General features: G+C 33.7%; 2 protein-coding genes across 2 annotated transcripts; one reads left to right on the forward strand and one right to left on the reverse strand.

Moving 5' to 3' along the window:
• Positions 1–856: 856 nt before the first annotated feature.
• On the reverse strand, positions 857–5,291 carry LOC133201291 (uncharacterized). Its single transcript, XM_061337090.1, has 5 exons — positions 5,044–5,291; positions 3,727–3,963; positions 3,267–3,445; positions 1,481–1,568; positions 857–1,389 (listed from the first exon to the last, which is right to left on the reverse strand). The coding sequence occupies exons 1-5, from the start codon at positions 5,252–5,254 to the stop codon at positions 1,145–1,147; spliced, it is 960 nt and encodes a 319-aa protein (XP_061193074.1). The 5' UTR covers positions 5,255–5,291; the 3' UTR covers positions 857–1,144.
• Positions 5,292–5,753: 462 nt separating this feature from the next.
• Positions 5,754–25,414, forward strand: LOC133201375 (uncharacterized). The gene is made up of 6 exons (XM_061337194.1): positions 5,754–5,839; positions 8,768–8,854; positions 10,153–10,409; positions 11,291–11,995; positions 13,178–13,473; positions 22,226–25,414. Exons 2-6 carry the CDS (start codon positions 8,797–8,799, stop codon positions 23,430–23,432), a joined length of 2,523 nt encoding a protein of 840 aa, XP_061193178.1. The 5' UTR covers positions 5,754–5,839; positions 8,768–8,796; the 3' UTR covers positions 23,433–25,414.
• Positions 25,415–25,969: the final 555 nt, after the last annotated feature.

A 25,969-nucleotide genomic window follows, 5' to 3' on the forward strand; every position in this document is an offset into this window, starting at 1 on the left:
TTCCATGGTTGTTACAAGTACGTCACAATGGTTTTTGGTAACAGAGACATGTTAGTGCCTCTGCTTGGGATTGAACCCAAGGCCTCTGGCATGCCAGTCCTGTGCACTACCGATTGAGCTAAAGGGTTAACCCACTAGCCCAAGCTAGTAGGATGCAGTGTATCTTACACTACCACATTGAAGTGATTTCCCCCAGAACTTCTTTCCACAGGCGTCGGCACTCCAAGAGATGAGGACATGTCATTCTCTGAAGGGGGACAATGTGGTAGTGTAAGATACACAGCATCCTAATAGCTTGGACAAGTGGGTTAACCTTTTAGCTAAATTAGTAGAGCACTGGACTGGCAAGCCAGAGGCCCCAGGTTCAATCCCCAGCAGGGGCACATAAATGTCTCCGTTACATTTGATGCCCACGTTGGGACCCGGGTATTCTCTGGCAGGTGAAAGTGACTGCCCCAAGAACTTCGTCCCACAGGCGTCAGCACTCCAAAAGAGATGAGGACATCTCATTCTCTGGAGGGGGACAATATGGTAGTGCAAGATACAGGGCATCCTACTAGCTTGGGCTAGTGAGTTAACCCTTTAGCTAAATCATCAAATTTTTACATAGGAATGAACAGCAGGACCATAATGAATCAGGTGAGCATTGTGGCCCATAGGCCTTTGTTTGGAAATCTTTCTCAGAAAATTGTAAAACTGCCAAAGAGGAATCCAAGTAAGCATGTCATCTGTTTTAGTTGTATATTTTGGTTAAGAGAAGAGAAAGTACCATGGTCTTGGAAAGGCAACCCCTGCATGCTTGAAGTAATAGGTTCATGTTTAAATATTCATCTTTTAAAAGAAAATGGACTACAAATTGAAACATGAATTCTTTATTGTGAGATTCTCATCCCACTTACGAGAAATGCCCATTAAATCAAGTCAATTTCAGATGATAAAGCCTAAGGACACTGTACTTAGCATAGTATTCTTTCTGTTGTCAACAATTTACCATACAGTATACACAGGGTTCATTTACATGTACACTTTCAAGGTACATTGTATGTTAACATGTATCATAAAACACAATATTAATATCTGTAAGCTTTGTGTTGAAGTCGAGGATCTATGATTTTTAATTGGAGTTCAGGTCTAAATATGTTATTCAGTCCAGCTCCTCTTGTTTCTTCTCTGTGTTGGTTGTTTTGACGGTACTTTCACCAGCTTTTGATCCCTGTGTATTACGGACTTTTTCTCTCTGGAGTCTGAACTCCTTGATCCATTCAAACTGTCCAATCTCCTCCCCCTCCTCTTCCTCCTGATCTACATTATACTCCCCAGACATCCACAAGCCTTCTAGGTCATATTTCTGGCGAGTCTCCGGCATCATTACATGTAAAAAAGCATTGCCTAGAAGAGCAAATAAACACGGAAATTATATATTTGAATCTGATTATATTTTCTTTTACTTCAGTATTCTTACTTTACAGTAAACCAATACCTATGTCCATGGCCAGCCACTCTGATTTTGGATCTGATACCCCAGAAATGAGAAGGAATGGATCAGATTCATGCTTTCTTTGTTTGTACTAAAATTAAAAAATATACTCATGTCGGGTAAAAATGAATTTAATAAGAATACAAAAGAATTGCATTTGTATAACATGACCCAACACAATAATGCACATTTGCAACAGACTTCCAGGAGCAGTTGACAGTGTTTCATCATATCAGAATTTTTTAATAATGTCAAGTTTAAATTTCATTATATGGCATTACTAGTATAATATTTGACTTCTACATGTGTGAGCCTGAAACAAGCTATTGATTCTGAGTTTATGAACAAGCTATTGATTTTAAAAAAAAAATATCCTAAATTAATGCATTTTCTAAGTAACACTCTTTACCTATTGGAATAATGTCCATAAGAACATCCTAACCCACCATTCAAAAATAATAACATGGAAAAATTTTTTTTTATAAATGGAACTACACATTATTTGACTTGTGACTACAAAACAATTCACGTGGAGCAGAATACAGATCCCTTCCTCAGAAAAACTAATGGTACAAATATTATCATCTTATCCAAAAACATTCTCATGTAAATGCAGAGTTTCCAAAATTCATTTATGGCAACAGAGGACAGACTTCTTTAACTCACATTAAGCCAATCTCTTTACAAGACCAATCCATGGGGAAAAACGAGTATCATAACCAAAGCCTGAGAATTATGGCAAGAGAATAAAAATCTTGTTAAGTTTAATAATTTAAAGTTTTTTTTCCCAATTTAACTTTAGCAACAGATATCATGCTCTTTGACACTGTGATCCCAGAGACATTCCCATAAATCTCTTCATCAGAACCACCATAGTGCAAAAATGGACATTTAAACCTAAAGCCTTTCGTAAAATTTTACACAAAAACCAGAAATTTATTTTCATAAACAGAATTAAGTTTTTTACAGTAACACAATACATGGACATCCCAAACCAAACTCTTCTCATTTATTGCATAGGTATATTTAAGGAATCACTGTCTAGTTAGTAGAGTATGCCAGGGCATCAACGATAGTTGGAAACATGGGATAATTTGCATAACGGGCAAAGCCCGTTATGCATAAATTATCCCACGTTTCCAACTATCGTTGATGTCCCTGGCATACTCTACAAACTAGACAGTGATTCCTTATATTTCTATTTCATTGTGACATAAAATTGTAAATTTAGATTTTAAAAATGTAGACTAATAGATTTAAAATACACGAGGCCTCAAATGTCAATTTCAATAGTCCCCGCCCACTGACGTCAAACACAAAGACAGTCGCACGAGAATTACATGCATATTAGGCCTTCTTAGCACCTGACCTTTCGCTTGGCGAAATTTGCATTCCGGTAGAATGATCAAGAAATCAAATCCACTAACTTTCAAAGAGTTATCACAGAGAAAACAAATAGAAATGGAAATATAACACAAGCCATCCTCTCTCATCCTGTAACCCCATCAGAAAACCTAAACATTGTAAGGAAATTCCAGCTACCGAATTATTTTTTTACAGCCATCCTTCTAGACCCAAAGACCCACAGCAAACAATTTCTCGTCAACAAACTGGACCATGGTGTAAGCAATAATACAACATACAACAACAGAGAAGTAGTTCTGCTTGGTAGGCAACACGGAAAGTCATTTCTGCTTTTGTCAAGAAAAAAATCAGGAAAAACCTCATGTTTCTTCACTTTGAAAATGGATACATGTATACAAAAATGAGCAAACTTCTTGAAACTTACAATGTGGTTGACAGATGAAACAATGGCTCGTAGGTGGCGAATTGAGATGGCACTGACTATGACCATATGGTCTGTCAGATTGATTTCTGGAGGGATTTTTATAACACAAATATCGCTCCCATTCTCCGCTTCAAGAATGGTAACCAGCTCCTCAATATCAAACACGCCTGTTTTCCCTCCTTTAAAATACAACAAATCAACATTTAATGTTCATATTAAAGCATTTATTTCCTTTCAAATATTTTTAAACTAATTATTAATAGAAATCAGTGTAATATACAGTGATGATTTTTATTAATGTCCATGTAGATCAACATCATGATAAACTCTGTTTACCCTTAAAAGTAAATAACTCCTTTTTTTAAGTGCAATGATCGTATATAAAAATTAAAAGTTAATTTAAATTCTTATATAATTATTAAAACAGTACGTACGTATGAGTAAAACTCTCCCTTCTTACTTGTTAGGCTTACAGGAGGCACCCATTCCTTGTCCTCCTCATCTTCCTCTGCCTCACGATAGAAATCCTCAATCTCCTCATCCAAAAGTCCCTCCTGTCTGGATTCAACCTCCTGAAAGTCCAGAGTACCTTTAGGACAGCCATCTCCTTCAGACACTTCAGATGAATTTGGGTCATCGACATGATCTTGACCTTTAGTTGGATCTTGTGATTCCTGTCCCCCTTTTTCTGATGGACCTGTGGTAGTTGGAATGTATCAATGAAAACAGAGTTTAACTTTCAGTGTAACTATGATAAATAAAACCTATACATGTACATGCAGACATGTAAAACTCTGTTTTATGAAATGTCTGCTAATTTAAGCCCATTAACTCTGAATGGTTGAACCTCCAGAATGAAAAACTTACAAAGTGGAGAATTTCATTTTTCTGCAGAACTCTGAGCAGCAGATTATCTTGTTCTACTCTTTTAGCATGAATTTTGCACTCATAGGTTCACTTACATCAGAATCCCCCACTGAGAACATGATGGTTAGGTACACTATTATATTGTGCATCAAAGTCCCATATCACCTTAAGAACTTTAAAAACTATGACCTTCACATTCAGCAAGAAAAAGAAATACACAAATACTCTATCTTCATTATCAAAAACCTTTTGACAAAAGTATAAAAGGACATTCTACCACAATGACAGACATATCTTAAATGGTATGATCCCAATGTCTTGTATCAGGAAGGGAGAAATGTGATGGATCAGACCACTAATTGATCTTGGGGCCCTTTGAACTGTAGACAGGTACTCTACCAACTGATATATCTGGCCACTGGTGATCAAATCTACTTGATCGCCACATTCTGTCCTCCATAAATGTCTTTGCCTCTGAAGACATCAACACTAGCTCTTCCCTAGCACAAGTCTTTAACCTGTAACTTCCAGGGCATGGCACAGAAAAATGTGGTAGACAAGACCTGATTTGGAACCCAAGGCCATATGAACGCTACAAGACCTAATTGGCCACTGGCAATTGAATCTGTTTGATCCTCATATTCCTCCTTGAATACATGTATTTTCCTCCCCAAACACACACAACCCAAGTTCATTTGTTCCTAGCAGGACTTTTACCTACAAGTCCAGTGGTGGTTAACAATATCAACTATAACAGGAAGGGAAAAAATGTCATAGACCTGACCAGGATTCGAACATTGGCTGCCTGTATTCTAGACAGGTTACTCTTATAGACTACCAACTGAGCTATCTGGCCACCAGCATTGCTCTTGTCTGATTGCCACACTGCACTTGACAGCACGCAACTTACCTGCACAGAAATGTCTCTGAATTGTGTTTATCACTGAAAAGGTAAGAGGTGCCATATTTTTTCCGTAAGTTACTCGTGATAGATGATCGCTCCCTCTGAGAGTTCTCTTTTCACTTTCATAATGGTGGTGACACAAGCATTTGGAAAAGTTTCTAGGGACTCTGCTTTTCCAGGCAAAGAAAAGCGGCTTAGCTTTAGATACGACCTGCATATCAGCGACGATTTTTTCCCCCAAAAATTCACTGAGAAAAGTATTTATCTGGAAGTGAAAGTAAAACTAAAAGAAAGAACAAATCAAGTTTCTTAAAAACATGTAACGTTGTTAGATAGATAAATAAATATTGGTCATTCAAATCATACTTTAATTAAAAAATACTTTTAAAACTTTTTTTCATTTAAGCAATTAACACATATTTATTTCAAACTTTAACTCAATTATCAATTAATGCCTGTTTAACAGTTTTATAGAAACCTTGTCTACTGACTACTTTGTACTTTCTTTTTCTTTGATGTCGGTCTGGAGATTGTTGAGCCCGATGTTTTAATCCCTTCATGTAAAAAAATGTTATGAATTATATTTTCTTTTTTCAGTATTTATTCACTTTATTTTCCAAATGTTTCATAAATATTGTTTGGTCAAATAAGTCACTTCTTTTGATGAAAACAGTTGTACTATATTTTGATCGGGATCGAAATCTTGGTTCAATGCGCGAAATTGGGAGAATGTCAATATTATGAAAGAGGTCAAATGAAAGATTATAACGGGACAATATGGGTTAATTCGGACCTAAATAAGGTAAGGAATTATAAACTTAAAGTTTTTGTACTAAACTAAAATTATTGTATTTCGAGTCTCCTCTGATTATCAGCATTGACGTGTCACAGCCTCACAATGTGTCAGACTACCTGTTTCCTGGTGGATGTGCATTTTTAATCCATGCTAAATCATCTGTAGGTACGTACAATGTTACGGTCTTACGAATAGTTAGACATTCTTAAAGGATGAATGTGTGTAGAACACATTGTGGAAGGATGTTGTTAATGTTTCTTCGGACACGATTTTATTTGACATTAAATACAGAACATGAAGCATGAAGGATATTGTTCTAAATTTTAATTATATTTCAAGACAAACTCAAGAAAGGTAAAACATAGTTAACATTTCACGATAAAGAATTTTAAATATGAAAAAATCCTATATGTAAATAAGGTACTTAATCTCTTTATTAAAGTTTTTAAAATATGTTCCCACTCATTTACTTGCAAATAAATTATATGAGCAAGCCGATACTAATTTTGATCAAGTGATTCTTTACCATGGTTTCTAATAGCATGCTCTTTGGCATACATTGAAGTTTCAAACTATAGAAAGCATTTAATGAATTAATGACTTAAATTTGCAAGAGTTTATTATTTTATTTTTGTCAAGATTACTTTCTGATTCTAATTTTTATAAATTCATAAAGTAGAAAAGACATTTTGAAGAATTGAACACATGAATCTGGATGTTCTTTTACTAAAATATGTTAAATTCATTTTTTTTTATCTAATGACTACACTACCACAGGTCACATGTTGTGAAGCACAACACCTGAACACATGACAGCTGAATCCATTGAAATATTTTAATCCCATTACTATCAATATCTGTTTAAACTGTTGATCTATTTTGTCAACATGTGCCTGGCAGATATAAAATAATTGGCTGTCTTATGTTTCCCGTGTTTTATTTCCTGTTTTGTGTACTTCATGGTCTGCATTTTATTTTATAAGTCTGTATGTAACAATTTTATAGACATATATGGGAGTACGAATTTTCCTGTGAATGTATCTCAATTCATTTGCATATAAACTCGTTCCCTAGTATTTGATTTTACATCACATACGTCATATTGAATGGCAATTATTTAAAAAAAAATATGTATTTTGATGTGAAGATGTGATTGAAAAGAGAATCAAAAAAGAAAATTTTATGTGACTCAGCATAAGTTTATGTACCATGAAAGGTAACTTTGATAAACAGACGGTGGAATTTATATTTAAATTATTATACATGTACATGTATTAGCAAGATGCTTATCCAACTCAAGAGCTCATTGTGAGAAATTATGTTTAAAGTCTAAATGTTTGCTGTGTTAAACACCTTGTCAAAGGTTAAAATTATGCATTTTTAATGTTTCTTTTAAGTTTTAAAGCTTTTTTGTTGTACTTTAATGTTTACAAATATTTAATAAAGACATACACAGTTTAATAGAGGTATAGTCAGTGTATTATGGAAACATATTTTACTAGGTAAATATCAATATTTTCCTTATGGACGGTATATTTTATATTTTATCTTTGATGATATTCTTACAGTAGCGTATCAATTACTGTTGTAAGTCATGTATTCAGCATCCTAGCTGGCCAAGCATACATATTTACTGATATACCGTATAAGCAGAATTTTTAGCAAGGTGTCAATTTTAGCATTATTAGCAAGGGTTTTGAGATCGCTAAAATTGAATATCACTAACAATTTATTCCTTATCAGTTGTTATAGCTATCTCTCTTGACATAAAATCGCTAAAATTACTTCTTGCTAAAAATATATACCAATTTTTTGGGGATAAATCGCTAAATTTGTGTCTTGCTAAAATTCCACTTATACAGTATTCTCTTTCCATAAACATTGCATATATGTACAGTCATGTAATTCAATAGCATAGCTAATACATCAGAAATTATTCTCTGATAAAGAAAGCCACTGAAAGTGCAATGTTATTTGCAAACCTTGATGTAAATAGTAAACTTGTTTGCTAGAGGTATTATGGTAAACTAGCTGGATCAGAAAAAATCTACAAATACATGTAGGATTGTTTTAGGTAATAAGAGAGAGAGAGAGATTATCATGTAATTGCCAGTCCCTACAAATGCAGTGCCAAATCTCCTTTTATAATTTTAGATCTTAAGATAGATATTTACTGATTACCATGGTTACATGTATGAGTCTTCCTGAATGTTGAGATGTTTTCTTTAGATTTTTTTCCTTCCTGTTTTTCTTTACATTTGTGTCTCCCTGTGATTTCACTCTTTAGACTTAGTTCTATACACTGTATAAATGCCTTACACTGTGTACCACAACCTTTTATCATTTCAATGATTGATATTTTTATGCCCCTGTAATCAAAGATTTTTGGGCATATATAGTTTTGATCTGTCCATCTGTCTGTTTTTCCACAAATGCTTTAACCTTGGCCATAAATTTTAAACTGTTGGTGCTTGGGCTTTCATATTTCACTGTACTATTTCTTGGGACAAGTCCTTTCTTTTGGTACCAACATTTTTGACCTCATGACCTTGGAGAGTTTGACTTATTTTTTGGAAAAGCTGCCATATGGGAGCATCATTGTTTCACAAACACATCTTGTTTTTAAATGAAGGGGGATGGGGGTTCATTGTCAGTCCATCACTGGCCAGAAAACTGAATCATTGAGTAGGGCACCTGTTAAAAGTCTAGGGAACCAGGGTTTAAGTCTGGTTAGTCATTTCCTGTCTTTTCCTGTAATCTCTGTATTTATATAGGATTTCTTAATAAGATAGAAATTAAAGACATTTCTTATGATTAATCTAGTTATTGATATCCACTTGATGAGCATATCTTGTACAATTAGTAGTTCAGTATATTACATGTCACGTACTCTCTGGATATATTCAAGAATTTTTTTTCTGTATATATAAACAGAGAATAGAGAGAACGAAGAAATCCAGAGAATGACATTCCTGGATAAATCAACCAGCTCCATCCTGCCATACACCTGTGTCTATATAGGTAAGTAGATTTTATTCTACCTGTGCATTGTGCACTGTTAGTATTCCTTATCTTTTGTATAGAAGGGTTGTCAATATTGTAAGAGCATGCTATGAGGAATGCCAGATAATTTCTACATGTACAGATCATACAGATTTCTTTGTTTTTTTTTTACTTTTTATGAAATTAATGGAAGACTTTTGCATACCTGGAGCTTATATCTTCTTCTTCTTTTCCCTTTTTTTTAAAGATCATAGCATTCATTTTTTTTTAAAATCCAAATAGGAAGGGAAAGAAAATCTGAAAATATATTTTATATGGCCATTATTGCTCTTATAGTAAAGAAATGCTGAAAAATATCTTCCTTTGACCAACAGGCTTCAGCTTTTCAGATATGTGATTTTTGATATGTACTTTGGTACATGTGGATTTAAGGTTTGTTTTTGCTCCCTTTGAGAAGGTATTCTTGTTGAATTTTCATGAAAGTGATTTATGGGAGGTAACTCTAAATGTCCTAAAGCTAGGTCATAAATTAGACTCCTGTATGATAGATGAAAAGCAAAATTTCATGAGAAAAAATAACAGTTTCAGTTTATCATCTAGAATTAAACATTATTATGCACTAGGTACACTGTAGCTGTTCATCAAAAGGACATTTGTTTGGCTTTAATATTTCTTTCAAAATCAGATTTGCAATATTAGGAAGCAAATTAGCTCACATACATATATAAATTTTTTTCTATCTTTACAAGTTGATATTATCATTCTTTACAAGCTAGTAAATAGAACATGTCTCAGGTAAATGGGTAGATACATGTTTTTTTTAGGAAAATTTCAATATATATATTCATTTTACACAAAAGATATTGCTATATTCTTACATACATTTCTTTTCTTACATACATTTTTATTGTATGTAGAAATAAACACAGAAGACCTATAATTACACATCAGTCACCAGATATCTATTATAATTGATCACAGCTATCTCTCACAGGATAGAAAACACCTTCATAAGTCCCATTGTTTTGTATATTTGTTGAAAAATATTCCTTTATATGGTTAAATCTTCCCAAGCCATCAATCATGTTAATAAACCTGTGTTTGAATATTAAGGCTTTGATTACCTCATAATTCATCATTGTACCAATAGACAAATACACGAAAAATAGTTTTTGTGCAATGAAACTGAAAATAAGAGATGAAAGAAGGAATTCCAGTATAAAAGTAAACAATGACATTCCTGATTTTATTCATTTGTCAGATGCTTAATCATTAACTGTCACATTGATAATTATGTGTATTATATGACCTTATAGATGCTGAGTTCAAGGACATCTTTGGAGCAGCCTCTCGATGTCTGACATGCTGTGGAGACAGAGAGCAGGTCATTCAGGATCTGAAGCAGATGTGGACAACATCGACTAATCAGAATCATGTCCTACCTTGTCTGTCAGTCAGGACCGGTCTAGACCTGTTCCTGCAGGTCAAAAATTATCCACCAGGCTCGGAGGTCATCATGTCAGCCATTAACATTCCTGATATGGTGTACATTGTTAAACACCATGGACTAAAGGTTCAAGTTTACACATCGAAAACAAAAAAAAAAAAAATAATAATAATAATGATAATTTTTAAAAAAAAATGAAGAAGAATTAGAACTCCTCTTAAACTCATCTTCAGTATGTTAAATCTATATATTTTTTCATGATATTCACAAAATGTGGAGCAAAATTCACATCTAAACTGAATAATATTCATTTATTGACTGGGTTCTCGGGCAACATGCGTTTTGTCGGACCCAAGAACCAAACTGTTTGCCTGAGGCCGCTAGGCCTCAGGCAAACAGTTTGGTTTGAGGGGTCGACAAAACGCATGTTGCCCGAGAACACAGTCAATAAATGTTTTGTTATACCTTTTATTTATTTATTTAATTTTTTTTGACATGCATGTATGTCAACCACCAACAAATGCAAATGAGATTTAGCTTACCTCGCCCATTATGTGATGTAAGAGGTCCAACATCTCATCGACAGGTCCAATATCTCACTCCGTGGTCAAACATCAATTTTTTTTTTTATGCCCGCTCAGTAAAACATTGGAAATGTTAGACTTTTATTAGTATTGATTTATATAGGAACAAATTTTTAAAGGTATAACAATAGAAGATATTCAATGAATTTTTTAGTTGGATATAGAATTAATTTCAGTTGCATAGAATTTTTTTATATTTGCAAGTGTGAAACACAAGTGAAATTATCAAAAAATCCTGCCTCACAAGTGAAATTTATTCTATATCCATCTACAAAACACTGAATTTTCAGTTCATTACAGTTTCTTTTTTTTTTCTTTTAGCCCTTTTACCACTATTAACTGTCTTTTCATAACGGAGGCATAGGCTGTGAAGTCATTGCTAAGACATAAAATATTGACAGATGTTTCCCATTTTTTTTACAGGTTGTTCCCTGGGATGTTGATATAGAAAGAACAAGTCCAAAAATAGATCAACTGAAGCACCTCATTTCCACAAAGACAGTAGCCATATTAGTGGCCCATATATATGGGAAGCAGGTAGAAATGGACAGTATTATAGACGTTGCTCAGGATCAGAATGTTGTTGTGATAGAAGATTGTGCCGAGTGTTTCTGTGGTTTTGATTGGTTAGGAAATCCCAGATCAGACTTGGCCCTCTTTAGTTTTGGTGTAATTAAACCTTCAACAGCTTTTGGAGGTGCAATAGCAAAAATTCGTGATCAAGATTTATATGATAAAATGTCCAGACATTATTCTAAATATCCTGTGCAAAAGCATGGGGAATATTTTAAGAAATTGACCAAGTATTTTATGGTTTATTTGTTGTTGGACTGTCCCCAAGTGGTCAAACCTGCCATGTGGCTAACCCGTACTCTAAATATAGACCACAAACGGTATGTTATAAAAATGTTACGAGGATTCCCAAGTGATATGGTTCATCGCATCCGACAACAGCCGTCCAGTGCCCTGTTACAAACTCTTCGACATAGACTGAAAAACTTCAAGCCCACAGAGTTCAAGTCAACCAGTATAAAGGGGGACTATGTCAGAGAGCGCCTCCCAGAATGTGTGACAATTGTAGGAGCAGAGAGCACCGTCAACAACTATTGGCTCTACCCTATATTGGTGGTAAGTATTTGGTACTATGGAATTAATTACACAACATTCTAGAATGTGTTGTAACAGGAGAGGAGAAAAATGGGACAGACCAGACTGGGATTTGAACCCGGGCCCCCTAAATCTCCAGTCAGGTGCCTTAGCAACTAAGCTACCTGGCTACCAGCAATCAAACTTGCTTGATCGCCACATTTACACATTGTAAACACAGGCACTTGTTTGGTATTCGGGGCACCCCTACTTATTTTTACCACAAGGTACCTAACTCAATTTTAGGCACCCCCACTTCAAGCATGTATTTTATTAATATATCAATCTTTAACCTACTTTGAAATGACATCGTTCACTTCGAGAGACTTTTTTCTTGTCAACTAAATCGTTTTAGACGTCTCTGGTCGAGCCTCATTATTGTAAACCACTCATTTATTCCTCGAAAATTACCTCGATACATATTAAGACTTTAGATGGGATACAAATTTCCGGTTGGGGATATAAATGAAGGATAAAACCAGAGACCTTGGAATGGAATACTTGGAAGTTTCTGGTTTTATCCTACCACCAACCGGAAGTTGTATCCCATCTAAAGTCTTAAATGTATCGAGGTAATTTTTGAGGAATAAATGAGTGGTTTACAATAAAGAGGCTCGACCAGAGACATCTGAAATGATTTAATTGACAAGAAAAAAGTCTCTCGAAGCAAACGATGTCATTTTAAAGTAGGTTAATGATTGATATATTAACAAAATACGTGCTTGAAGTGGGGGTGCCTAAAATTGAGTTAGGTACCTTGTGGTAAAAATAAGTAGGAGTGCCCTGTATACGAAACAAGTGCCTGTGACTGTAAACATGGAAATATACATGTGGGGAAGATTTACACTAAATCAGGGAAATCTATGAATTAAGAACAATTTCCTGCATGCCAATACCTTGTATATTTTTCTTTCAATAATTACAATACCTTAACCTGGTATTGTGGAAATACCCCAATACTTATGGTTTTTGCTGCTTGTTTGGATAATTAACAACACAGTATATATTCATGTTTACAGTATACATGTATATATTTACAAATTTATGATATACATTTTCACATAAAAATGGATGACACAATTTACATTTCATTGCGGTTTTTATGCCCATGTAATCAAAGATTATTCATGCATGGTTATTCAGAAAGTATTCACTTTTTGACAGGAAAATCCAGATACTGTGGTTAAGATATTAAATGCCATGGGGATTGATGCCTACCGTGGTGCCACTCAGTTGAACATTATTGAACCAGAGAAATGGAATTCACACCTGGACTATTTTGCTCCGCTGATCCACTATTATCCTCATGAGGCTCGTTATCTCATTGACCATGTCGTGTACCTTCCAGTCAACAAATCTGTGCCGTTCCATGTGCTTGACCAGATCTGTAAAGGGCTTGAAGTGGCTATTAAAATCAGCAAGAATGGCCGAAGTCTCAGTGTAAGGCCTCATTCCAAACTGTAGAGCAGGAAAAGATCTTAATGTTTTCTGATGTCTATTGCAAATAACATTTTCTTCTGGCAAAAAGACTTTTCTATAATTTCAGCACACAGACAATTTTCCTGTCATGAGTTTTAGAGATTTTTTTAAAAATCAATTTACATGAAAAAGAGTACTAAGTGAAGCTTTAATAACATTTAAATGAAATATTTTCATGGCCAAGTTCAGAAAAAGGCATAAATTAGAAGTAGATGTAACATATTCATTTAAAAATAAAGGTAGAAGAATCTCCATGAATCCATTTGAGGATTACACAAATGATTAGATTCAAGATAACCTGTAAGTAATAATTATCATTTGTTCTTTGTTTCCCATTGTACATTCTTTGAAGAACAAACAACAGTTTTCATGTTCCACTGTTCTGTATAGTTGTGGTCACCACCATTCAGGTGTTCAGATCTTAATTTATTATCTGCCAGACATGTTTATCATTATTTTAACAAACATTGCTCTTTTATTTTTTTTCTACAAAGCAATGTTTTTAAATCTCTGGGTGGGTATCAAACATTCCTTTTGAATTGAAATACGTCAAAGTTGAAGGTCTATTTGTATCTCAATCAAAATATGACCAAAGTGAGATTGTTGATTGTGCTTTGTCTTATCAAAAACATTTATTTCTATATAGGAACATTTTAGTTTTTTTTTTTTAATTCAGATTGGTATTTTGGTGTTTAATACCTGGTATGTAGGAACCATTTCATCATAAAACGGGTCTTAAATGAATGATAGTCACATATAAGTATCTACATTATATACAGTATGTGGAATCTCAGGCCATTATGATTAGTCACTTATCCTGGAGAAAGTCTGCAAATCAACACAGTCAGGCTACTAGACACATTTTTATAAATGTTTTTCAGTAGGTCTTGTAGTTTTAATTTATTTTCTTACAAAAAATAATTTTCCTTTCATTATTGAATCCACCCTAGATTACTATGAAAGCATAATCTTTATGTCAGATGTTCACTTGTTTTATAAAGCCTGTATTGTTGGGGATTTTTTATATGACTTTTGTTTATGTAGACTGTGTATTCCCAATTTCTTATTTAGTTGGAATATTGACTGTGATTGTTTTTTGTGATTCAGTTTAAATGTCACTTGATTTATACAGAATTGAATGTATTTAGATGTATAATATTATGGATATTTTATGCAGATTTGAGTCTATCCTTGCCAAAACTATGTAATCTATTGAATCATTTTAAAAGATTTTTTATGTTCACTGTCTGTTAAATGTACTTTACAGAAAAAAAATGCAATAAAAACAATATTTCATTTATATTTTTGGAAATGAGCCTGCACATGTTTATTCCTTGTTTGACTTGTATGTACATGTAAATGAAAGTTAAGAAGCAGAGTGATATTTTCAATTTATCTACTCTGGCTAAACAAAAAAAATAACACTTGAATAAACTTATAATTTATTGCCTTGTTGACATTTAGATGAAGTAGTTGCTGTGCATTCACTCAATACCATTATCATACAATTAGTTCAACACAATGTTAATTATGTGCCTTCAAATTTCATCATTACGCAAATGTCGTTCTCAACAGCACAGCTTCAGAAATTACTCAATAGCTTATTATTCATGTCTGAACAAATATGCGGGGCAAGTCGAAGGGCATTAAAACTTATCAAGATTGAATATTGTGCATTAAACAGAGGTGTGACCGAAGCCATCGTCTCAAGCCACGGATTTGAGAGAGGATACTTACATTTTGGCCGTGGTTTGGATTTGAGAGAGGATAGTACATTTTGGCCTTGGTTTACAACCATGGATGGAATCGCCAGAATGAAAACTGGTCGAACACCCTCTACCGGTTACCAACAATTGACCCCGCATAGTTATTAATATTAATCACTTTGAATACTAAATGTTTCCACAAAAGACAAGAATTTTAGTTCAAATCTATGATCATATTACAGGTGCGAATCTTACTTAGATACTGTACAAGTTATTTCCCTTGTGTCAGTGTTTCAATGGTATATATACATTCTTACTTTTGCACAGTGTACCTCTGAGTCGAAGTACTTTCTCACATTTGAGCCAAAAAATCAGCCCCTATTTTCTTTTTGGTCAACTTTATATGAAAAACGTGAGGATAACGAACAATGAGCGATCTAAGAAAAAAAAACCTACAAACGATACAAATCTGTAAACAGGGCATAAAACACGAACCCACGGAAATTTCAGCATTCCCTGTCGACCGGTCACAACCGCCTTTAGCCCTATGTATTGATCAGGTAGACATAATATTCCACAGTCAAATTTAGTATAAAGACAAAGGCCTAACAATTGTATGAAATATGTCAGTAAAAATACGACCCAATAATAGGTTATATTTGCTAACAAGGTCAGTATAACGACCATATAATTTACGAAATGCTGTCTTTAAACGAGGTTGTTGAAATCCCTGTAACATCAGTTTGTCTGTCAGTAGCCTGTCTTGATTGTACCCAGAACATGCTCTTGAGTATCGAATAAACGCCATATGCAGGTGATAGCTAGCAGAATTTTACTACATATATAAGGAAAGTTGACGATATCGATGGAAAAGGCTAAAGTCATCTCGTTTTTCATACAGTTTAGTTGTTAGTTGGCCCTTATCGTCTATATAGTCAGTAAAACATCCAATGTGGCAGACTCCATGGTGTCTTTTATTTCTAGTTCACTGGGAAATATCGAGTCGACATATATCTGAAGCTAAACATGGATATTGATATATCTTTTTTTCTCTTTCTTCTAATTGGACCATGAAGTAACACAGATTTTTTTCCTTGCCAATAAGTTTATGTGACATGCATGCTTTTGAACCTTGTTCACATCATCTGAAGTTTAACAGAAGAGTTTATTTTAAATAGTCTAAACAGGGTACAGCCGGACAGAGTCTTGGGCTCTTTATAGCTTATAGATCCCCTACAGCTTCTAATGGACAATATACACAGTGTTCTGAGTCAGAGCATCACACACGCCCTTCACCTTTCATACCTATTAAAAGAACCGAAGAAACATATATATGGCACTGATGAGCTGAATTTTGTGTTCTCTCATACACGTACTTCACAAACTTATTTTTGTCTAGGTGGGGTGTTAGGATACCTTAAAAGCCAAGCTCTAGGAATATCACTTTTTAAAAGAAATGCTCCATTCTGTATCAACTTCTCCAGTCCTACTAATATATTCTAGATCATTCTGAACAATTGTCATAAAATTAACTAATTTGAATTTAAACTTTGATTCGCTACATAATCACACATGAGCGGAATATCTAATTTCAATTTGATGAAATTAAATCTACACGGTTTTAATGAGTATGGAACTTTAATGAGAAATGTTGAAAGAAAAAAGTTCACGCGCCTTTGCTATGAAGAAAAAAGAGTAAGCATATATTTTCATGATTTTTTTAAGAAAAGAGTTTGAAGCAAGTGACATTATTTAGTCAAAACTTATCTTAAATAAAAAAAAAATATTTGATTTAGCAAGGTCTTAAATGAGATTCATGACGCCGATAAACCGTTACAAGGTTTAGTTCCATCATCTATACATCCCGATTGAATATTAAACAGGACTCATAAACCTTTGAAACATGACTGCACATGAGTGATTTGTATCGTAAATTAATCTCAGTTACTATAAGGTGCTTGGAGGCAGTGTTCACGTGAAATTTACTTTAAAAAAAATTAAGCCTATACAACAACTATTAGTCATACAGTGCTGGATGATAAATGAAAGTGAAACCGCTTATTCTGACCCCCGACTGACCTACTTTAATTTGACATTGTAAAATGTACAGTGTATAATGATGATTTATATTATCGATATGATGTAACAATAATGAATTTATTTTACCCTACTGTGGCCCCTCTGATTCAGAGGCATGGGATGAAACAAACTGAAATCTACCATAAATAAGGATGCCTGCATATCATTGCATATTAATTTGACAAATAATCCCATCTGTAAACCTACTGAAATATGCTTCCCTTGTTTTTTCCGGTAGAAATAAAATTGAAACCTTCTGTAACCCCACCCGTATCCCAGGGCCATTATTTAATTTTTTTTTTAATCTGCATTTTTTAAAACAGTGTTGAAGAGCTTGCGTCTTTTGTGCAAACTTTGACCCCTTTCTTTAAATATATATGCTTTCGTTTAACATGCAGTGTTTAACTTGAATAATTTCTTTGAATCCACCCTGGCCAAATGGATATATTTTGAAATCTTAAAAAAAAAAAATTGAGAAACTATCGCTTAGATATTTTTGAAAAAAATAAGTAAAAATTAACAAGTATGTTCTAGAAACATTCGAACCATTTTTTTTTTAAATTACATATCAATTATCCCAAGCCCCGAGTCTGGAAGAGAAGGGAGTGTGGACAGAGATGGAGTAATCTAGACCCAATGATGTTTGCATGGCAATTCGTATGCTTTTTAAAGAATTCATTTCTAGTTCAGGCTTTTGGACTTTTCTCATCCACTATACTATAGTTGTTATTTATATGATTTCGTTTTCTTTAAATTTTAACTTTTAATCATTACATCTTCATTATGATCCTTATCGGCATAGAGAAAAACTTAAATTCTCTAAAATCAATAATGCTTTATTTGTTTACAATATTGGTTGTTTAGTTTTGGAGAAAGTTTTAAAAAGATAACAGACACAAAGAACCGGCGATAAAATCATAGACTGGTCCAAACATAATATCATAGACAGTCCCAGACATAAAATCATAGACCGATCCAAACAAAAAATCATAGACCGGTCCAGACATAAAATCATAGACCAGTCCAAACATAAAATCATGGACCTATCCAAACATAAAATCATAGACATCCAAACATAAAATCATAGACCGGTTCAGACATAAAATCATAGACCGATCCAAACATAAAATCATAATACGGTCCAGACATAAAATCATAGACCGGTCCAGACATAAGTCTTAATGGTATATTTGTTCATTCCTCATTTCCTACTATACTAGTTATTTTATATGATTTAATTTTTTTTTCATTTTATCAGAGAAAATGGGAAAAAATAGAAATTGCTTTACTTGCTGATGAGAATTTAGAGCCTGATCATATTATCTAATAAAATATGTCAACTTTGAGCAGATTAGCTCATTTTACCCTTTGCTCCAAGAAAGCTGCATGTATGAAAAATGACACCCCCGCAAAAAAAACAAAAACAAACAAACAAAAACAAAACAAAAACGGACACACGGCTTGACTGTCCTTTAGCGGTCACAACAAGAACCATGGGTTCAAAAGAATTAAATAGAAATTTCAAGAAGTTAAATAATTTAAAAAAAAAGATTTTAAAAACATTATGAATAGAATGGTGAAAGAACATGCATGTTTTGTCAGAATTTTCGAAAGAACTAGCCGTGCTAAGATTTCAGTAAATATCACATGGGATTTAAATCCGAATTTTTCCTCCACATATCCTCTCCGACTTTATATTAACAAAATATACTAGGGCGGCATGTTAGAGCTTTTGTTCAGCTATCAAGTGCCGCTGTCGTCACATAAAAGTATTTTTACACCCTCGATCAGTGTGGGGTTTAATTTACCACAATGCGCACACCTTAGACACACTCATGACATAGCTGGCTTCCATACCTGTGTTTATCTCCAGGTAAGATTGGAAGAGGACCACGGGAAAGTGAAACGTTCCTGAGTGATGAATACACCACGATAAGGAATTAGGACCAAACACAGACTCTCAATATGGGGCATCTGTAAGTACTCAAGTTTTGAATTTCGGTCGAACTTTTCCCGTTTCACTGTATTTTTATTTATTCTTTACAATATTTTTCTTTCTATCTTTTACATTCTTGTGGGAAAGGAATTTGTATATCTGAGCTTGACTTACACTAGAAAATCGAACATTTATTTGATATATTTACTTTAGTGTAAATAAAGATTATGACACTCTTTTCATTAAACTTTTAAAGAAATCTTTCAAAATCTATTTAAATCCAACCAACCGTTACAAGACAACATATTTTCCTTCAGATTTAAAAAAAAAATGTATATTTCATAACAAGTTGGACTTATGTACACATTTCATTTAAGCATTGTAAGAAGACAATGGGTCAATAATATGTTTTTATTTCATCTTAAAATTAAAAGATGAAATTGCTTTTGAACATTCATATATAATCTATTAAGATTTCTTTTATTAAAAAGTTTACTGTGACACTCTTTCTGCCTCTAAGTGCAAAAGTTAAATAAATTACGCGTTAGAAATAAAAGAAATGTGTACTTGGACAAGAGGTTTTAAGGAAGTATGTCAGGAAATTTACAAGATCAAAAGATCCCATTACAGGACACGTTTTAAGAACAAATTTTATGTTAGATTTGAGAATTTTTAAATCTTCAAATTTGTTTTTTTAAGATGATTTTTTTGTATGACAACATCGATGACATTATTCAGTATAACAATGAATGACACAGGTGAGTGCTGATGTCAGGGATTATTAATCAACATTCCCATTTCCTGTAGGACTGTGAATTTCTAAAACGCAGTTCTCACAACAAGGAAGTCAGGAATAAACAATAACTTCGGATAAATACTCCTATTATTTGACAAAGAGAATAATTCATGTAAAGTCTTAAGTCTTCTGTTCATTTGCGGACGGCTATTGATCTGAACATTTATATATGGGAACTGCTGCTATCCTTATCTGAGATAAGAAATTATCACGAAATTATCCTCCCTAGCTTTTTTTCCCAATTAACTGCAGTGGCTCCATTACGTCTCACTTAGTGTCCCAAAAGCATTTGTTATTGCTATCACATGCATCAGTTTCAGTTTCAATTTTTTTTTTAAGTTTCAGGGGCAAATACAAATGTTTAGTGCACTCCCAGTGTTTGAGTATCTCCTCAAGTTGAGTGTGTTACAGATCGAATACGACCGCAAAGTATAACATGTCCATGCTTGACAAATTCATATGCTTATAAATAAACTTTTATCCTCTAAAGGAGATGGGTGAACATGACGAGCGATAAGCCTATAGTGTGACAAACATGAAGATGAAAAATTAAATTTCTATTATATCAAAATGTTCCTTGATATTTCGTCTAACATTAAAATATACTTTATGTAAAATCTCTACAGTTTGCAAAAATCCCTCAAAGATTGAAATTATTTGCCCGTGAAATATTAGACACACACTAAAGCGGGCAAAAAGAGTCATTTTCGCATACTATAACACTGTTTTTCGATATGAGTGGGTCTTCGCTCCACCTTTTTGAAAGTTAATCCTCAAAGTTTGCATAAAAATATACATATTTTTTGTCCCTTTTAATTCCTGAACTTTCTCATTCCGTCAATATGTATATTGAAATTTGCTAGGGGAAAAAATTTCGACCTACCTACCGACCCAATTCCTTTACCCTGTGTCGGGAGAGGGCAGACAGACATTATTTTAAATATGGCCTAATGTCAACTTTTTCCGTGGATATTTTTTGCAATTTTGTCATCCTTATATAGACATAATCATTCATCGATACACGTACAATTGTAGTAAGTCCCTAATTTTAAAAAAAAACTTTATACATGTGTATCTGTTCACGACTTCAGGGATTTCTTTGTCCTTGCGAAGATTAATTCTTAAGGAATTCGACGAGTTGTTGATTTACCAAAACGCGTTAATATGAATTAAGAAAAGAGTTTTGTCCTCAAAAAATGCAAGCAGTTTCAGCTATGAAAAGTTACCGTATATACCCGCCTATGAGTCGAATTTTTGAACAAAAAGTATAGGTCCGACTTATAGGCGAGTCGTAGAATTTGACATTTTTCTGGAAAAGGAAATATAGTAATATTGTAACAACTCCAACGATAATTGTTAAATTGTTTGTAAAGATCGGAAATTAATCTAATGCTGGTAATAAACTGATCACATGTTACCATATGCACAAAAGACAAGTACTTAGAGATTTAGATTATCTTGTATTTGTTTAAATTGTTAATAAAGATCAGATATCGATGTCTTACCCCCAAAATATACTTTGAAACTCCGGTAAATACAATAGATTATAAATATATACGGTATATCGGATTCCCCCCTTTTTTAATCTGTACAATGAGATTCTGTATTTAAAAAAAAAAAATACAAAAAAAAAAAAAAAAAACAAAACAAAAAAACAAAAAAAATACACACACACACAAACTAAAAAACAAAACAACAAAATAAATAAAAAAATGTGATCATAGTGTATCTTTAAAAGGGGTTGGGTGATAGGGGATTACAAAATCCGTATGTCAGGAGCCTAGCTGTGTATAACGTACATGTAAGCTGTTACAGTGCGAAATGTAATAACGAAGCAAAATGTTATTAATTGGGATTATTACATTAACTATATACTGTATGTAGTTTTTTACAGTTTGGTCTGTAACATGTGTAAAACGTGTTGATTTGCTGGTCGTGGCAAACACGAAAAAGTGAACTTTCTATGTACATTTTTATGGGGGTTAGGGTTGGTCATTCTTACCAAATTGAAAATGGTGAAGATAACGAACCCTGATCAAAATCAATAAACCTACAAACAATACAAATCTGTGAACAGGGCATAATACAGACCCTTGTAAATCCTAGGTATCTAGGTAGAATAAGCATCCCCCGTGAGCCCTGTAAAGAATAAAAAAATGCCATGGAATTATTTTTGAATAAAAACTTTATTTGACCAATGCATTTGTTATTTGCAGTGTTGAAGACATAACAGGAAAGGCCTTTAAGAAGATAAAGATCGGAACCACTGACGACACAGGTGCTCACCGTCTGAACCGCCTCTATTGTATGGCCTTTTTTATTGCACTCACCCTCTTTTCTAGCGCTGAACAGTTTGTCGGAGAACCAATCTCTTGCTGGTGCCCTGCTCAATTCAAAAAGTTCCATGTATCATACGCTAATGCCTATTGCTGGATCAAAAACACTTACCTTGTACCATTCGAGGAGTCACTTCCGGTGGACCACAGGGAGCGAGAGGACCAGGAGATCATGTATTACCAGTGGGTCCCCATCATCTTTGCCTTGCAAGCTTTCCTATTTTTTCTTCCAAGAATGTTTTGGAAACACTGGAACGGATATTCTGGGTTCGATCTAAAGAAGGTTCTTAGGATAGCGGAGGGAGCCTCTTACGATAGTCCGGAAGAAAGAAAAGACAAGATTGGACAGTTGGCTGAATTCATTGACAGATGGATAGATATAAGAGATTGTATTATGGGTAAAACGAAAACTTCAAGGCGGATAAAGGAAACAATGGCATCTGCGGGAATACACAAGGGGAATTTTATGACGGTGTTTTATCTTTTTACCGGCTTCCTATATTTTGCAAATACACTTGGACAGTTTTTCCTTTTGGAACTTTTATTGGGAAATAATTTTTTTCATATCGGTCCGGATTTTCTCATGTTGATGTTTCAGGGTAAAAAGTGGAAAGATTTGGAACGCTTCCCGTTGGTGACATATTGTGACTTCGACATTAGACAGTTGTCTAATCTACAACGCTGGACTGTCCAGTGTTCGCTTCCAATTAATTTGTTTAATGAGAAACTCTTTGTCATCACCTGGTTTCTTCTCGTTGGAATGACTTTCATCAATGGAGGACACCTTATCTGGAACGTAGTCACATTCTGTTTGCCATGGAGGCAGCACCAGTATATAATTAAATATCTGAATATATCAGAGCCTAAGCATTTCAACTCCAAAGGCGAAGCTAGACAAAGAGACCTCGTGGATAAGTTTATCAAGAATTATTTAAGGAATGATGGGATATTTGTGATTTGGATGGTGTCCGCCAACACTAGCCAAGTGCTAGCATCAGAGCTGGTGGAAACATTATGGACAAATTATTGTGAGAAACCTTCGATTAAAAGTTACATGAATCTCAAAGATGATGAGATTCAGTGTTAATTCGATCCTTGCATGTCGAAAACAAAACATTTTTTATACGTCTCGTCTTGTTTAACGTCTGAAAATTGAATTTCACTTAAATTTTTATCATTTGAGATGCACCTGTATCTATGCATTCGTTAATTCTCTTACATTCACACAGGTAAATTTGCAACTTTTATGTTAAACATTTCTGTAAAGGTATGCTGTTAAAACATTTTGTACTGAACGATAAAACATCTTGTACTGAACATCTATAATCATTAGTGAATATCGTAAACAAGTTTCACCTATGAGTTTTCATATTTTCATTTTATTCTTTTCAGAATTCGTGAGAAATTGTCATAGAAAGCAATGTGTTCATATAGTAAAACAGTTACTGCATTGTACTTGGTCAAATCGATCATAAAGACACCCTCTAAGAACAATATTTATACGTCATCCATCTGATTCCGCGTCTCAAGTGCTAAATGATCTTATTGACCTTGTACATGTACAAGTCAAATCATTTTATAATGCTAATGAAAGTGTGAACGTCCAGATGTTAAACAAAAATTGAATCTACTTAAAACAATTAGAATTCCAAACAAGTGTTGCAGTTTTACCTGTTTAGCGATTGACAAGGATCTACTTGTGTACTGCATATATTCATGAAACGGGCCGTTGGTGTTGTTAGATTTAATCTGATTTTTTGCTGTTTCAGATTTGGTGCTTTATATATGTACCCACAAAAGTGTCTGGTTGTTTACTTCAATGTTTAACAGACCATTGTTTATTAACATTTATTTATCTACGTAAATACAGGTTTAGTGCTCATAAATTAAGTAGATTTTTATGCCCCCGCATCGAAGATTCGGGGGTATATAGTTTTTGCTCTGTCCGTCCATCTGTCTGACTGTTTATCTGTTTGTCTGCAAAAAACTTTAACATTGCCCATAACTTTTGATTGGTTGGAGCTATGGCTTTTATATTTCACATGTGTATTCCTTGTGACAAGACCTTTCTTTGAGTACCATCATATTTGACCTTGACCTTGGAGTTTGACCCAGTTTTACAAAATTTTACCCAACATTAACCTTGATCATAACTTTTGAATAATTGGTGCTAGGGCTTTCATAATTCACATGTGTAATCCTTGTGACAATACCTTCCTTTGGATACCAACAATTTTGACCCTTTGACCTTGATCTTGGAGTTTTATCTACTTTTGGTAAACTTTAAACTTGGCAATATCTTTTAAACGGTTGGTGCTTGGGCTTTCATATTTCACTTGTGTATTTCTTGTGAAAAGGCCTTTCCTTGAGCACCATTTGACCTTGATGTTTGACTTACTTTTGAAAATTTTTAACCTTTTCCATATCTTTTCAATGGCTGCTGCTAGGGCTTTCATATTTCACAGGTATATTTTTCTCGGGACTATACCTTACTTTGGATACCAACAAATTTGATTTGCATTTTAAAAAGTTTAACCTTTGCTTTAAGTTGCCATACGTGGGCATCAGTGTTTCACAAACACATCTTGTTTTAAATTAATTCTATTTGTTTTTATATCACAAAGATTTCAAGAATTGTCAAATGAGAATTCCTTATCGGTTTAATACTATTCACCAAATTATCATGATAAAAAAAAGAGATAGTCAATATTTTTATGCAATTGTTTTAGTTTCTAAGCATCGTTTTAAATTCCTGGTTTGAAGACAAACATTTTATAATCATTTTAAATATCATGATATAAATTTGAATTTACTGTATCTAAGTAAATTTAAAAAAAATTACAACATGATAATTACCGGTGCTGTTTTTGTAAAGTCCAGTGTGGGATATATGTAGCAATAAGTATAAATTTTATTCTCACAGATATATGTTGTCTTGTTTAATTTTGTGATATACTCTCAGAGTTTTTTAAAGTCAGATTCATAAGCCTTTGAATATATGTTAATGTCACTGGTGAGATAGCTTTTTTGTGCATATTGTAGTTAACATCCAAAATGAATAAAAAAAATTCAGACAAAATATAATTTTTATTCATCATTTAAATAATCTGTTCCATTTAATTTTTCCTCAAAGATGTACTAATTAGTCATAAAAAGTGAAGTAAATGAAAAAGGTAATAACAAAATTGATTCATGTTTGTCCGCACCCAGGACTCAAATTGATAAATGGTATCAGTTTGACCTTAAGAAATGTTGGAAGGTTTAAACTCTTCAAATAATACAACCCTGTATTTAATTTATCGGGAATAGATTAAATTTTTAAGTTTTTGTTCTTGATCGTCGCTTTAAAAATCCGAATCAAAAAGAAAACTGCCTTTAAAAAAATATTGCATGCAAAAGCAGAAGCTTACTGGGTTGTCAAAAATTTGATCAATGATGTGCACGAACATGGCAGAATTCGTAAATTACTTAGTTGATAGGATCTTATCTGGGGTTTAGGTTATCGAAACTTACCATTACATAATGCTAGTTTGTCTTCTGGACAGTAGATCAAGGAGGACAAAACGAACCATTATACTTCCTTACCTTTCTAACTATATAACAACAAAATTATGGGCAGCTGCA

The sequence above is a fragment of the Saccostrea echinata genome, unplaced genomic scaffold (genome assembly GCF_033153115.1).
Source record: "Saccostrea echinata isolate AGI-Se365-2 ecotype Australia unplaced genomic scaffold, CSIRO_AGI_Sech_v1 ptg000043l, whole genome shotgun sequence".
NCBI lineage: Eukaryota > Metazoa > Mollusca > Bivalvia > Ostreida > Ostreidae > Saccostrea > Saccostrea echinata.

Bases quoted from the DNA above. Each gene is read 5' to 3' on its own strand.
- LOC133201375 (XM_061337194.1), top strand. From the start codon at position 8,797: ATGACATTCCTGGATAAATCAACCAGCTCCATCCTGCCATACACCTGT. The intron at 10,410-11,290 runs GTTCAAGTTTAC...TTTTTTTTACAG, and splicing joins TTAAACACCATGGACTAAAG to GTTGTTCCCTGGGATGTTGA. The intron at 13,474-22,225 runs GTAGAGCAGGAA...TGTTATTTGCAG, and splicing joins GTAAGGCCTCATTCCAAACT to TGTTGAAGACATAACAGGAA.
- LOC133201291 (XM_061337090.1), bottom strand. From the start codon at position 5,254: ATGCAGGTCGTATCTAAAGCTAAGCCGCTTTTCTTTGCCTGGAAAAGC. The intron at 3,964-5,043 runs GTAAGTTGCGTG...CAACTACCACAG, and splicing joins TCAGAGACATTTCTGTGCAG to GTCCATCAGAAAAAGGGGGA. The intron at 3,446-3,726 runs GTAAGAAGGGAG...TGTATTTTAAAG, and splicing joins GCCTCCTGTAAGCCTAACAA to GAGGGAAAACAGGCGTGTTT.